This window comes from Haematobia irritans, chromosome 1 (genome assembly GCF_050003625.1).
Source record: "Haematobia irritans isolate KBUSLIRL chromosome 1, ASM5000362v1, whole genome shotgun sequence".
Lineage (NCBI taxonomy): Eukaryota > Metazoa > Arthropoda > Insecta > Diptera > Muscidae > Haematobia > Haematobia irritans.
In genome coordinates this window covers 41,384,248-41,397,280 of record NC_134397.1, presented here as the reverse complement: position 1 = coordinate 41,397,280, position 13,033 = coordinate 41,384,248, and the positions used below count along the sequence as shown (strand labels likewise).

General features: G+C 34.4%; 1 protein-coding gene across 3 annotated transcripts; it reads left to right on the top strand.

The window, feature by feature from the left end:
• The first annotated feature begins 164 nt into the window (after nucleotides 1-164).
• On the top strand, nucleotides 165-12,809 carry woc (zinc finger protein without children). 3 transcript variants are annotated; one of them, XM_075290013.1, is made up of 13 exons: nucleotides 165-453; nucleotides 535-696; nucleotides 1,575-2,213; nucleotides 2,282-2,485; nucleotides 2,595-2,669; nucleotides 3,226-4,934; nucleotides 7,296-8,383; nucleotides 8,445-8,818; nucleotides 8,890-9,015; nucleotides 9,082-9,203; nucleotides 9,272-9,401; nucleotides 12,136-12,235; nucleotides 12,299-12,809. In XM_075290013.1, exons 3-13 carry the CDS (start codon nucleotides 1,631-1,633, stop codon nucleotides 12,471-12,473), a joined length of 4,686 nt encoding a protein of 1,561 aa, XP_075146128.1. In that variant the 5' UTR covers nucleotides 165-453; nucleotides 535-696; nucleotides 1,575-1,630; the 3' UTR covers nucleotides 12,474-12,809. The 3 variants fall into 3 exon arrangements, with proteins under 3 accessions (XP_075146128.1, XP_075146127.1, XP_075146129.1); XM_075290012.1 differs by having other exon boundaries at nucleotides 165-696; XM_075290014.1 differs by lacking the exon at nucleotides 2,595-2,669 and having other exon boundaries at nucleotides 165-696.
• Nucleotides 12,810-13,033: the final 224 nt, after the last annotated feature.

The following is a 13,033-nucleotide window of genomic DNA, read 5'->3' as shown; positions in this document are numbered from 1 at the left end:
CTATTTACGCTACAACGAATTGCTATGGAAGGAAATAATTTGACAAACGCTTTACGCCCAACTATTCCATTTAGGTGTTTTGCCAAAGAGAATACGCCGTCAAGAAAAATTTTAACGTCGTCAGCAAGGAAAGAACGCCTCCTTCGGTAATAGAACGCCGCCAATAGAAGAAGAACGCCACGGAATTAGATTGATTGTTCTTGAAATCCGGGTCTTTTTACACATTTTATGGTTAAAATTTTATAATTTATTCCGCAAATGAATGCATTATGGTTTTTAAGTGCTATTAACAATAAATAATGTGAATTAAAACGTTTTAAGTGGATGAAAAAAGATAGAAAAGCAGAAATCCTACACCAACTACACTATCAGAAGGCAGCATTTTTTGCCTTTCGCATTTCGTTCTCTCATCGAAAGAAGAAGAACACAGACGATTGGATTTAATGTATAAAAGTATAAAACTTTGCAAAATTAAGACTACAAGATAAAGTTTTTAACTCTTAAATATTGTCGGCTCATGAATTGTATATACAGAGGGGGCATAAATTGTTAGCCACTCCAATTGCTGGGTTCCACTGTGTGTGCGTGCTGTACTTCTTACTACATCTACATCATTCGCAATCGAAAAGGTTTGTTCCTGGACTCATTCATTCCTTGCACCTGAATTGATTTGGAAATATTTTTTCATATTGAAAGGTAAATATAAATCTCTCAATTTTGTCAATTGCTCGCCGCTTTTTTCTACAACTTTGTTTTTTGTTTTAATTTTGCTTTCTATCACCCTACTATCGGTATTATTTTTCATGGGTTATGTGAGTGTTTGATAATTTGTGGGCCATATGTACACTACTTTTTGTGTATTTTTCATGCAACGACGTTGGTTGTCTCATTATCGTGAATGCGAGTCGTTGTGGCTCAGTTGTATATATGTATACGTTGTTGTTTTTGTAGCTATAGTGTTTCTTCTTTGCGCATCGCAACGGCGGGAAAAATATTTTTAAGGTGACCATATGCAATTTGTTGATTTAAGGTGGCTGGATTATAAAAAGGGCAAAAAGCAGTTAAACATAAAGAGATGGGAGGTGACTTCGTATGAATAATATAAGTAGTACATATGCAATTATATGGGATATTTATGTTTTATGCATTTTGTTACGAGACAAAGAGAAGGATGTATACATATTCTTCGCAGTTCGTGTGATGAAGAATTTTTTGACTAGAATTTAGAAAACGTGTGACCAGTTGTAATATTAAGAAGTATAAAGGTCATCGTTCGTTTCAAGGCGTATACAATATTCACATAATGATATCGGGACAAACTTCTGTGATTTCATAGAGTTATCCTATTTTTGGAAAATTCACTAATCTTGGTTGACTTCTTTCTAATGATAGTCTTATTATCCTAGATATATGCCTTTTTTGAAAAATCGCCAATCTTTGATGCCCTATCTTTAATAATTGATTCATTATCCTAGAATAGAATTTGCACAGTTTTTCAGCTTGATTTCCATTTGATAGATTTTGTCCCGTAATGAATTTTAACAAATTTTTGTTTTCGTTTCTTTTCATTACAGTTCATGTATATATATTCCCGATACTACATCATTTTGCCGTATAACATATTAGTTCAATGGAAGAAATATCAAGTTTAGATTCATTTCAAACGGACGAAGCGAATTCATCAATAAGACCAGAGTCAGAAACGACACTACAATCCGGCAAAGAAATGGAATCTAAATCCATGAAAGACGCTTCAGGAGGGGGTGGTGGTGCGACAAATGAGGATTTTGACCAAATATCTGAAGGAACCTTTGAAGTTGATGAAAATTCTAGGACGACATCTGTGGGCCCGCCTCCCGATGAAAATGAAGGTTCTGGTGAAAATACTGCCTCACAAAATTTTGAGCAATTTGATCCAAATGTTGCAGACGATGTTGCACATGACGAATCTGATATGTTGGGTGAAGCTGACAATACACTACCTCAAAAAGAGGGGAATGATGGGGATGGGGAGGAAGATAATCCGATGGATGTTGATCAGTCTGCAAATGATGATGACAAACCCGACAATGATAATGATCAAGATGATTTCATGGAATCTCTGCAGCAGGAGTGTGATGAAGATGAGAAAACCGAAAATGATAAAAAAGAACAAAAACGCAGTAAACCGAAGGGAAAGGATACAAATGCTGAAGGGAATGATGAAGATGATGGTAAGAATTGAACTAATATTATTATTTGTATATACAGTTGTGAACTCACTAAACTTACGTGTCTGCAGTTGAAAACGTTCAAGAGCCTGAAGAATCAGATGTTTGTCTTATTCCTGACGATACAGAATCAACAGTAACTGATGCAGAAAAAGAACAGGCAATATTAGCTCGGGAAAATGCTGAAAAAGATACGACAGAAGTCGAGGAAACTGATAGTGGTGACAAGGAAGATTCTAGTAAAGAAATTGATACAGTCGCTTCAGAAAATAATGGTAAGCTATAAGAAAATCGATTAACTTGATATATTTGTAGTAGGTAGCGTTTGTAGCATGCATGTATTTAATTTGTTCAATTTTGTATATCTTTTGTCTTTTGCCAAAGCTCAAGCTAGTAAACAAGCTGGAGCTGAAGTGAATGCTAATGAAGAAAATCAAGGGGTTAATGAAGATACACAAGGTAAATTATGTTTAAATTAAATATTAAGATAAACATGATTGTACAATTTAAATCAGATAAACAAAATTTGAATAAGATTCACACATAAATAATTTGGACATCAAAGACAAAATTAAGTTGTAAAATTTTTTACAAACGAAAAAGACTGTCGGAAAACTTTTGTGGAGTACATACGAAACTATCATGAATTCGGTACTAAAATTGTTCTACAAAATTCATAAGAATTTAGAATTTGGATCGAAAAAATATTTAGCGAAGAAATCGGAACGCACGTCATAATTAATATAAATGGTACAACAGCTTGGGTATTCATAAACAGGACAATTTTTAGGTAAATGTTCAAAATCAGTACTGGGTACTCTTTCGCACAGCTATAAAACACAGTGAAATTTATTTTTTACTTAAACTGCAATGAAGTTTGAAAATGAATACCAGTTCCAATTTACAAATATTTTTATGATGAAAATCATGTAATGTTTTAGTAGTCCGACTATTCCAGAATGTAAAAAAATATTTAATTTTAAATAACTGTAATAATGTAGAATCCCATTTTCAGAAATCAACGCTGCTGAAGCAGAGGAACCCTTGCTCGAGGAATTACATAGTACAACAGAAACTGGTAGCGGAGCAAAAACTATAATATCATGGATTGTACGAAACAAAAAAATATGTTGCCAATGTAATGAACAAAAACTGTGTGGTTTTCGTTTTAAGAGTCCCGAAACTTGTGATTTGGAATTTCTGTGCGATCAAAATTGTTGCACTGCATTCATGGATGCCCACACAGGCAAATATTTTATAAGACGCAAAAAGTTTTTAGTAGAAGAGGTGCCCGCAACAGGTGACAATAATGGGGGAACGTCTTCGAATAGCACCGACAAACATCCTTGTTTGCAGTGTCAAGATAAGACAGTCTGTAAATATTTCTTTAAGCAGGACGAAGAGAGTTTCTATATATGCAGTGACGATTGTTTTAACCTCTTAAATGCCGAGGAACCAGACAAATTTAAACTAAAACGTCATTCAATCCGTGTACGTAATATTGGTGCAACAACTATATCTAATGATAGTACCAAGAAATCCGGAAATTCGGAATCAAGAGTTATAGCTCGTACTGGGGCTGAGGCAGAAGCAGCACGTTTAGAAAGAGCAGCTAGTTTTGTGCGAAGATGTGCCGATTGTTTTTCGGAAATTCAATTGGGCGATAAAAACCTCATATGGGAAACTATGGATTTCTGTAATGAAATATGTTTGGGCAAATATCAGCGTACTATTGGCGCAAATTGTCAAACTTGCCATGGAGATGTACCCCATCCTGCATTGGGAAAATATTGTGTACGTTTTGGTTTCGACATAAGACAGTTTTGCTGTGCAGCCTGTCTGAATGAATTCAAGAAAGGGCTGAAGACATGTTCCTGTTGTCAAAAAGACATATCATCTGGCAATGAAGGATTCTTGGCTCCTGTAGGCGACAAAGAACAATTTAAAGACTTCTGTTCACAGGCTTGCATGCGACGCTACGACAATATAGCAAATCCTAAGAAGAAGCTTCGGAATGATATATGTGCTGTGTGCAATAATGATAAACCAGTGCGTGTGGAAATTATCCTGGATGACAAGGAACATAATTTCTGTTCAAATCCTTGTTTTTCGGCATTTAAGTTTGTCAGCAATATTGTAGCCGATCAATGTGGCATGTGCAGCAAGTATTTTGAACGCAAAGCTACCGAATCCTTTACCATATACTCTGAGAAACGGGCTAAAGTATTTTGCACACGTGTTTGTTTAAACATTTTTATTGTTGTAAATCGACGTATTGTTTCGTGCCAGTGGTGCAAGGTTAAGAAATACAATTTTGACATGATTCTTAAACAACAGGATAACCAGGAAATTCAGATGTGCTCTTTAAATTGTCTTACGCTCTATGGGGTCTCGATTAGTGCATTCTCACGAACCGTAACTAAATGTGACAATTGTACCACAATGACGACCCCACAGTACCATTTGACAATGTCAGATGCTTCGATGCGAAACTTTTGCACATACCAGTGTGTTATGCAATTTCAAAGCCAATTCGCTCGTGCCCCACTTACTTTGGAAAGTGACAGTAATGCTACCTCTAATGCGAATAGTACGGCCACAAGTCATAGTATCGGCAGTTCACATCCAAAATCATCAGGAAAGCAAGGCGCCCCATTCCCTACTGGTTTGCCGAAGCGTGTGAAATTGAAGGGAAATCAACAGCAGAAACAAACTGGAGTTCATGTAAGTGTTAAATGTAATTATTTTTTATCACAGTTTGAATCCAGATTTCACAAACATTCTCCCAATGTTCTTTTCGTTCGGCATTTTATTCGTAGGGTATATATAAATTTTATCGCTTGTCTTGTACGACGACTCGTCGTATAAATTGATTGGTATTGACCTCGTGTTAAAGTTCTGCTCAAGATTTCATAAATTAGGGATATTAAAGCCAAATTAACAAAAAAATCTCTTACTTTCTAAGAATACAGTGTAAATATTTGAACTCAACTTAAAACTGGATAAGTTAGGATTCGGAAGGCGGAAACGTCTTAAGGGTGGTTCTAAGTTCATGTTTCACTAGTGAAAACCACAATCTCATGTACAAAATAACAAATAAAAATGGCATCAAATCAATATATTAAGTCGGTATTGCCACAAGTAGGCACGTAATGTCTGGTTACGATAATAATACGAACAACTTTATTTTATGGTAACTATTTTCCAATTGGATGTAGTAACGGGAAACCTTACATAGAATAGTATTATTACATATAATCATATTTATTACGGGCTCTAACAGAATACTATATTTTAACAATATATGTGCAAATTTAATAGAGATTATCATTGGAAACTTTTTGAATAACATCTTTCATATTCATTGTAAATTTTTGTAACATGCATATATTTTATCACGAAATTTGAAAATTTAGATTTTTTTATGTGATTGAGAATTTCGGATAAATTCTCAGATAATTTATTTATTTATTTAATCAACCAACGCCCTTCTGGACAACATGTTGATAGAAATTCAATCAATAGAGCTCTAGTATTCCAAATAAAAACTTAACCTTAGAATTAAAACGAAACTAAAAAAAAAAACTTAAAATTAAAATCCTAACGCACAACCCTTTATACATACCAAACAAGAAATTAAAACGTATTGAGTTTGAAATTGTCAGTGAGATGATAAATATTTGCATTATAGAGTAGATAAATAATTTAACAAATTCCTTTTAAATGTAAAAGGAGTAATAGAGAAATTTTTAAGGTGGTGAGGTAGCGAGTTCCATAACCTGGCTACACGTACAGAAAACGATCTCTCAAAGACAAGATGGTGAAAATGATCCAATAGCACCTGTGTATTTCTAGTCGTATTCAAAAACGTTATTGACTCCATCAAATACAGTGGTGAACCAAATTTCACCACACAAAAGAAAAAATACAAGCTTCTCAAGTTTAAAAAGTTGTCAAATGAACAACCCAAAAACTGAAAAGAGTAGAAGTCGTAGTTATCACGCGCATGTGAGCCATAAACGTATCTTAAATTTATTTAATTTAATCTGTCAATATTAGTTTAAATTGATTGTTCTTGGTGCACATACATCTCATGTGATATTCTTATGTCGAACCCTATATCATTTTTTGAAATTATTTATTTATTTCCATTTCTTTCTCTTACAATCAAGCCTTAAACGGTAAATAATTTTATAAAGACGGTAGAATATTGGAATGTCATTGTGGTTCCAAATAAATCCTTTACTATTATGATAAATGAAACCCTGAGATGTTACATACCATGTTATTAAAGTTTGGCATATACTCGTAAAGATTGGTACTATTTTGGGGTTTTCCAGCAGAACGTTAAACTAAAAGTGCAAAAATATGCATGTTTTTATAAAATATTTGATTGGAAAAGGTTCAACGCATTTAAAACTATGTCTTGATATTAATTGATTTAAAAAAGTAAGCGTGAAAGTAATCAATTTCTCGGTGCTCAACCGAACGTACTACCCATCTTAAGTCGTGACCAAAGACCCTAAAATAACTTTTATCAACATAATTTAACGGAGTAATGGTGCGGTCACACTGGGCAAATTTTGAGTCAAGCCAACCAACATTTTTAGCCCATATCGTATATATAACATCATGAAAAAAAATGCTATCCAGATATTCCCAAAATGCTCAGAAAATCTGTTTCAGATTTTCTTTTTTTCGATTCATATGCCTTACATATTTACCTAATTGCATCCCAATTTTTCTTTTGGGAAGAGTTTTTTTGGGTCGCCACACACATCATACATAGTATTTTATATGTTCTTTGTTTTAAAGCATTCACATTCATATATACATGAGTGCTGCCATTCTCTTTCATACCACGAAATGTTGCTTTGATAAAAACGTTGATAAAATAATATATAAAAAAAATGTGATGGCTACCCTACTCTAAAAATGTAACAGATTAAATGTTAGTTCATGCCATCTCCCTCTCACAACCGAAATGCAAACGAAAAAGAAAATTCAAATAATTTTCAGATTGCTTTGATTTTTGAATTAAAAAATAGCATTTGTTTATTTTCCGCTATGCCATTTGTAAAACAGATAAAATTGCCCAATAAAAATTCAGCGGCAAAACAAAAACAACCCACAATGCCGGTAATATCTACAGTTTCATCATTAGCCAGTGGTGAAACTGAAACCATGATCGGTAATGTAACTGTGAGACGTACGCGCATAAGAGGACGTAAAGCAGACTCACCACCACCTCCGCGCATTCAAACTCCAACACCTCCACCTGCTCCATCTGTTAACAATGGGCCTTCCGCATCGCTTGGACGAAGACAACGTAAAGCGCCGGTTATTGATAGATCATTAACACCGTCACCTCCTAGACTATCAGCGGTTGGCAAGCGCGGAGTTAGTGCAGCAAGTTCTGTGGCAGCGGTCTCTAATAATCTCGCTGACAAAGTTGTAGAAAAAGTCTCAGTTCAAACAGAAACAAAAATCGTGGCTGTTCCTCCATTGCCTCCAGCAGTTCGCAATGTTCAAACTAGTTGCAAGCCACAAACGGTTACCGTTGGGTTTCAATGTGAACCAAAAACAAATACCGTGGGCACACAAACCGACAAAGATTATTCCAACAAGGTATTGATTCCAGTACCTGTCCCGGTATATCTGCCTCAGCCGATGTACATGTACTCTGCTCCATTTCCTGTTCCAGTTCCTATTCCCCTTCCCATTCCTGTACCAATATTCATACCAACTACTCGTAACTCAGCTCAGGGCATTATGAAGGAGATTAAAAAGATCCAAGACAAAATGCCAGCTGATCCATTTGAAGCGGAACTTTTGATGATGGCAGAAATGGTAGCGGAGGAGAAACGTGAATCTGACTCCGATTCTGAAGATGAAGTTAAACCAGATCCTGCTGTTGTATCACTGCAATACAATAACAGTGTACAGCAAGTTGATGTGGCCAATAATTCATACGGGGAAGATGTTCTGCAGATGGCTCTTAAAATGGCAACTGGGGAATACGATCAACCCACAAGTACAATTGATTTGGAATCGGCCGTAACAGCCAATACGATAACTAATCCTCCTCCCGGAATGGTGCAACATGATGATTCAATGAGTCATATGAGTGGACACCATATGCAGCAACCACATCATATGATGGACTCACAGAGGTGATTAGTAATTGCTATTTTCCATTAGAAATTCGATTTACAATTTTTTTCTATATTGCAGGGGAGGCCGTGGTCGCAAACGAGGAGCTGTTGCATCACTAGCATCGCCGCGAAATAGTCGTTCGCCTGTGAAACGTCAAAGAATTGAAGAAATGGAATCACCACAACCACCCCCTCAACCAATGCAACCTGTCGAAAAGCCCGACGCAAATATGTGTCTAAAATTCACTTTTGGTGTTAATGCTTGGAAACAGTGGGTTATGACAAAGAATGCCGACATCGAGAAAAGTTCGATGAGACGGCGTCCATTCAAAACAGAACTTCTACAGATGACAGCAGATGAATTGAACTATTCCTTATGTTTATTTGTGAAGGAAGTGCGAAAGCCTAATGGAACGGAGTATGCTCCAGATACCATATATTATTTAGTACTAGGTACGTATAAATTATATTTCGTGATAGAAAAAAAGTCTATGATTGATTTTCTTTGATATATTTTCAAATAGGCATACAACAATACTTGTATGAAAATGGACGCATTGACAACATATTCACAGATACTTATTATGAACGTTTCACTGACTGCTTGGATGAAGTGGCTCGCAAATTTTCAGTTCTTTATAATGATTCGCGTAAGTTTTATATTACATTCTAAATTGTTCCGATCTACTATTGCATTTTGACTTGTAAAATTTCAGAATATATTGTAACACGTGTTGAGGAGGAACACCTGTGGGAATGTAAACAATTAGGAGCACATTCGCCGCATGTACTATTGAGTACTTTAATGTTTTTCAACACGAAACATTTCAATTTAACGGTTAGTTACATAAAAATATAATAATTTTATTTACACATTTTATTGGAAATATATTTCTTCATAAATAGACCGTCGAGGAACACATGCAACTATCATTTTCCCATATAATGAAACATTGGAAACGTACAGGTCAAACAGCCAAAACACCAGGTTCACGTAATGTATTATTACGGTTCTATCCTCCGCAAGCTGGTCTTGGTAAGTATCCATTACTGATTTTATAAGAAATATTTACCAATAGTCTTTATATGGATCATGTTTCAATTAAAAAGTCCCAGAGAAAAATTCCACGCATAATATAACTAACTTCATATGATGGTCACTTGACCCTAACATCCAAAAGACGCATGACTAGTCTCAAAATGTCATTAATATTTCGAATGAAGCAAATTTTGATATTGTGAAAAAAAAAATGATAAAAATTGATAAAAATTGATAAAAATCGATAAAAATCGAAATTAGTTTTGATAAAGTATAGCTTTAAAAAAGTAGCATATTGTTCAGGTGCTTTCGCATGGAATAACTTTCACTATCACCTTGAAAATTAAGGACCACCAACAGCAACTATTACATAGCTGCGATATCCCTAATGGTAATCTTTGAGGAATAGCGCCACCCACGCTATTCACTACATGGAAAGCAGAAGTACGCAGACAATATAATTTTCGGGCTGACACCCTAAAAATGAAATATGAATTTCAGACATTTAACAAATAGAGTGCAAGAGAGAACTATTTATGCCAAAAAGGGGTATCGCAATAGGTAAAAACTTTGATGCATCACCATAGGTAAAATTCTTCTGTCATCGCTTTCTTTCGATTTTATTGGTAGAAATGAATAATTAAGATTTTTTCTTTATGGGAGCTATACTATAAATATAGCTCCCATTATGATGTTGTATGGGATTTTGAATGTAGAATATCTTCAAATCCCGCAATTGCAGTATAAAGTATTAATTTCATTTTTTTTTTTCGTTTTATTTATTTATTTTTTTTTATTTATTTTCATCATGTAATTTGAAGCCACATAGCGGCCAATTTATATAAATTACAACGGACTACTAACTATGAATAAAGTACAAATCAAGTTATGACAATGTGAGAACATATAATAAATATGTATAAAATAGTATAAAAATAAATTAATTAATAAATATAAATATGTATATAAAATAGTATAAAAATAAATTAATAATATGAAATATGACAAAACATTTTAGGTTCCCAATATAATTAAAAGAAGACAAAATAAGAAAAGATTATTTACTAAATCAACCACAACAAAGCAAGTTTTGGTCCAATAAAATACATTAAAACTAAAGGGATGCTCCGAAACTTAGACATTTCAAAAACCTGATTTTTTTCGGACGAATATTGCTTCGGTCGAGCTCCAATAGGCAACCACCTCCCAGACATGTCTGGGTCGATCTTTAACCAGATTACGCAGCTTACCTGACATATCTGAAGAGGTTTCGTGAGCATAATGTGGCTGAAGCGGTGAGAAGCTACAAACGTTATCTGATCTATCTATCTTAACCCTTTGGCTACCGATGTCCACTTAGGAGGACATTCGAAAACGACACAAACTCTATTTCCCCACTTAGTTTCGAGTTATTTCCCGATATTATTTTAAAGTAAAATAATATACTAATAGCTTATTTTAAATAAGCTATAAATATTTTCGATATTGGTGAGCACTAAAATGCATTTTTATAAACTTCTTTAGCAATAAACGAAAAATACGAAATTTTGGGACATTTTTTCTACTATATGTCTTTAGTAAATGGACCTTTTTTTGTATTTTCTCTCACACTTCGATCATATAGCTCTTGAAGTAATTGAGGTTGGCCCTACATGCTGTTAGTACAAGTAAAAACAGAAGAAAAATAAAAGTTTTTGGCATTAGATATATTTCGGTAGTGAAAGCAGCGTAGCTGACGTGTTTCCCGTTTATAAACAAGGGCCACATGACACGCGTCACGAACCACTAGCGCAACATTTAAATGGACGAAAACTACTACACTGATACAACAACAACAATACTACATAGCGATACTGGAGTAGTTCTTAACTGTGAACAATATTGACCTAATTTTCGAAAGCGTGACACATGTTGGAGGTTGTTGCTATTTATCCTTTTTTCCAATTTTATTCAACACATATTTCTAAGAACACTCTCATATCAAAAGAATAATCGCTGAGAAGTAATTTTAGTCGATTGTTTTATAGACCGGAGACTTTTCATAGAAAATATTATATTTTGGTATTCTTCTTAGACGAGTTGAGAAGGCTATTATAATTGAATATTTTTGGGGGTTTGCTGTAGGCAAGGGGGCTCCTGCAGGTAAAAGGGGCACTCTAACGCACTGGTGGAGTTGGGCGAGTGGAGCGATATGACCGATTGCCTGTTGTTGTTGTGGACTGTTACAGAGATCGGCTAATCTCACCCGAGCAAGGAGTTCCTGGGCAAGAGGAGATGAGAAGAGTTACTTGTGGGATAGAATCTCTCAGGGAGTTCAATCCACACAAGTATGTTTACCCGAGTGGAGGAGATAGAGAAGAGATAAAATAAAACCAAGTGAAGTCAGTTCAAGGTAGCAGATTTATTAGGGTTGATGTTCCTCACCAGTATAAAATGCAGTTTCGTGTAAGGTTGATACAAAAGTGATAAAGTGTAGGTCACTACCTACCAAGAAAACTAATGATTTATATTTTATCTTTTAGTACATAAAAATTCATTTTGATGACATTCGTTGTCAAACTTAACGATAATAATAATAATTTTCAAACTGTAGAATTGACGTTAACCTAATTAAAAAAAAAAAAAACGTTACAAATTGAGTTCAAATATATTAAGTATAAACCCATAGGTTTATACAATAATGGAGATGCCGACAAAGTAACTAATAAAATTTATTGTGTTCTATTTTTAGAAGCCAATCCCCGCAAGAAAAAGGTATACGAACAACAAGAAAACGAAGAAAATCCTCTACGTTGCCCAGTTCGTTTGTACGAGTTCTATCTTTCTAAATGGTAAATTCAATAAGTTACAAATAAACTAAAGTTTGAAATTAATCTATTTCTTCTCATCTCCAGTCCTGAAAGTGTTAAAACACGTAATGATGTCTTCTATTTGCAACCCGAACGTTCTTGTGTGCCCGATTCACCGGTTTGGTATTCAACACAACCTTTAAGTCAAGAATCTTTGCAAAAAATGTTGCACCGTGTAAAAATGGTTAAGGAAATAAATATTGCGTTATTGACAAGTTAATCAATTTGCCCTCAAGTTGATCAATGGACGAAAAGTCGTCCTTACTACACATAAACCGACAAACGCCACACACCAACGAACTGCTGCATATAAAGCATATAACAACAAAAAAAGGAAAATTGTTGCTTAAAGCATTCAATTTCTAATTAATAGAAATACACATAGAATTCTTATTTTTTTAACTTTCCAATTATAACACAAAGAATCATCTGATTAACGAGAGCAGTTAGTGAACAGTAAAAAGTACATATTTTGTACAGATTGTTTCAAAATGAACCTACAATCCGATTCACGCAGAAATAAAGAAAACACAAATTTGATATTTGTAATGTTAAATCGATTTGTTTCCTTCGAAAATCGTAATTAAATCCATTGTCTTTTATACAAAGTTAAAATTATCTGAAAAATGGGGAAAAATTGAGGGGATATCAGAGGAAATATTTATATCAACCAATGCTTTTTTTGTTTTTGTTTTTCCAAAGTCCATTTAAGTTCGGATTTATGGTAACGAAATGAAACATAATATACAGTGAGAGGGGGTTATAAATTTTGTATTATTT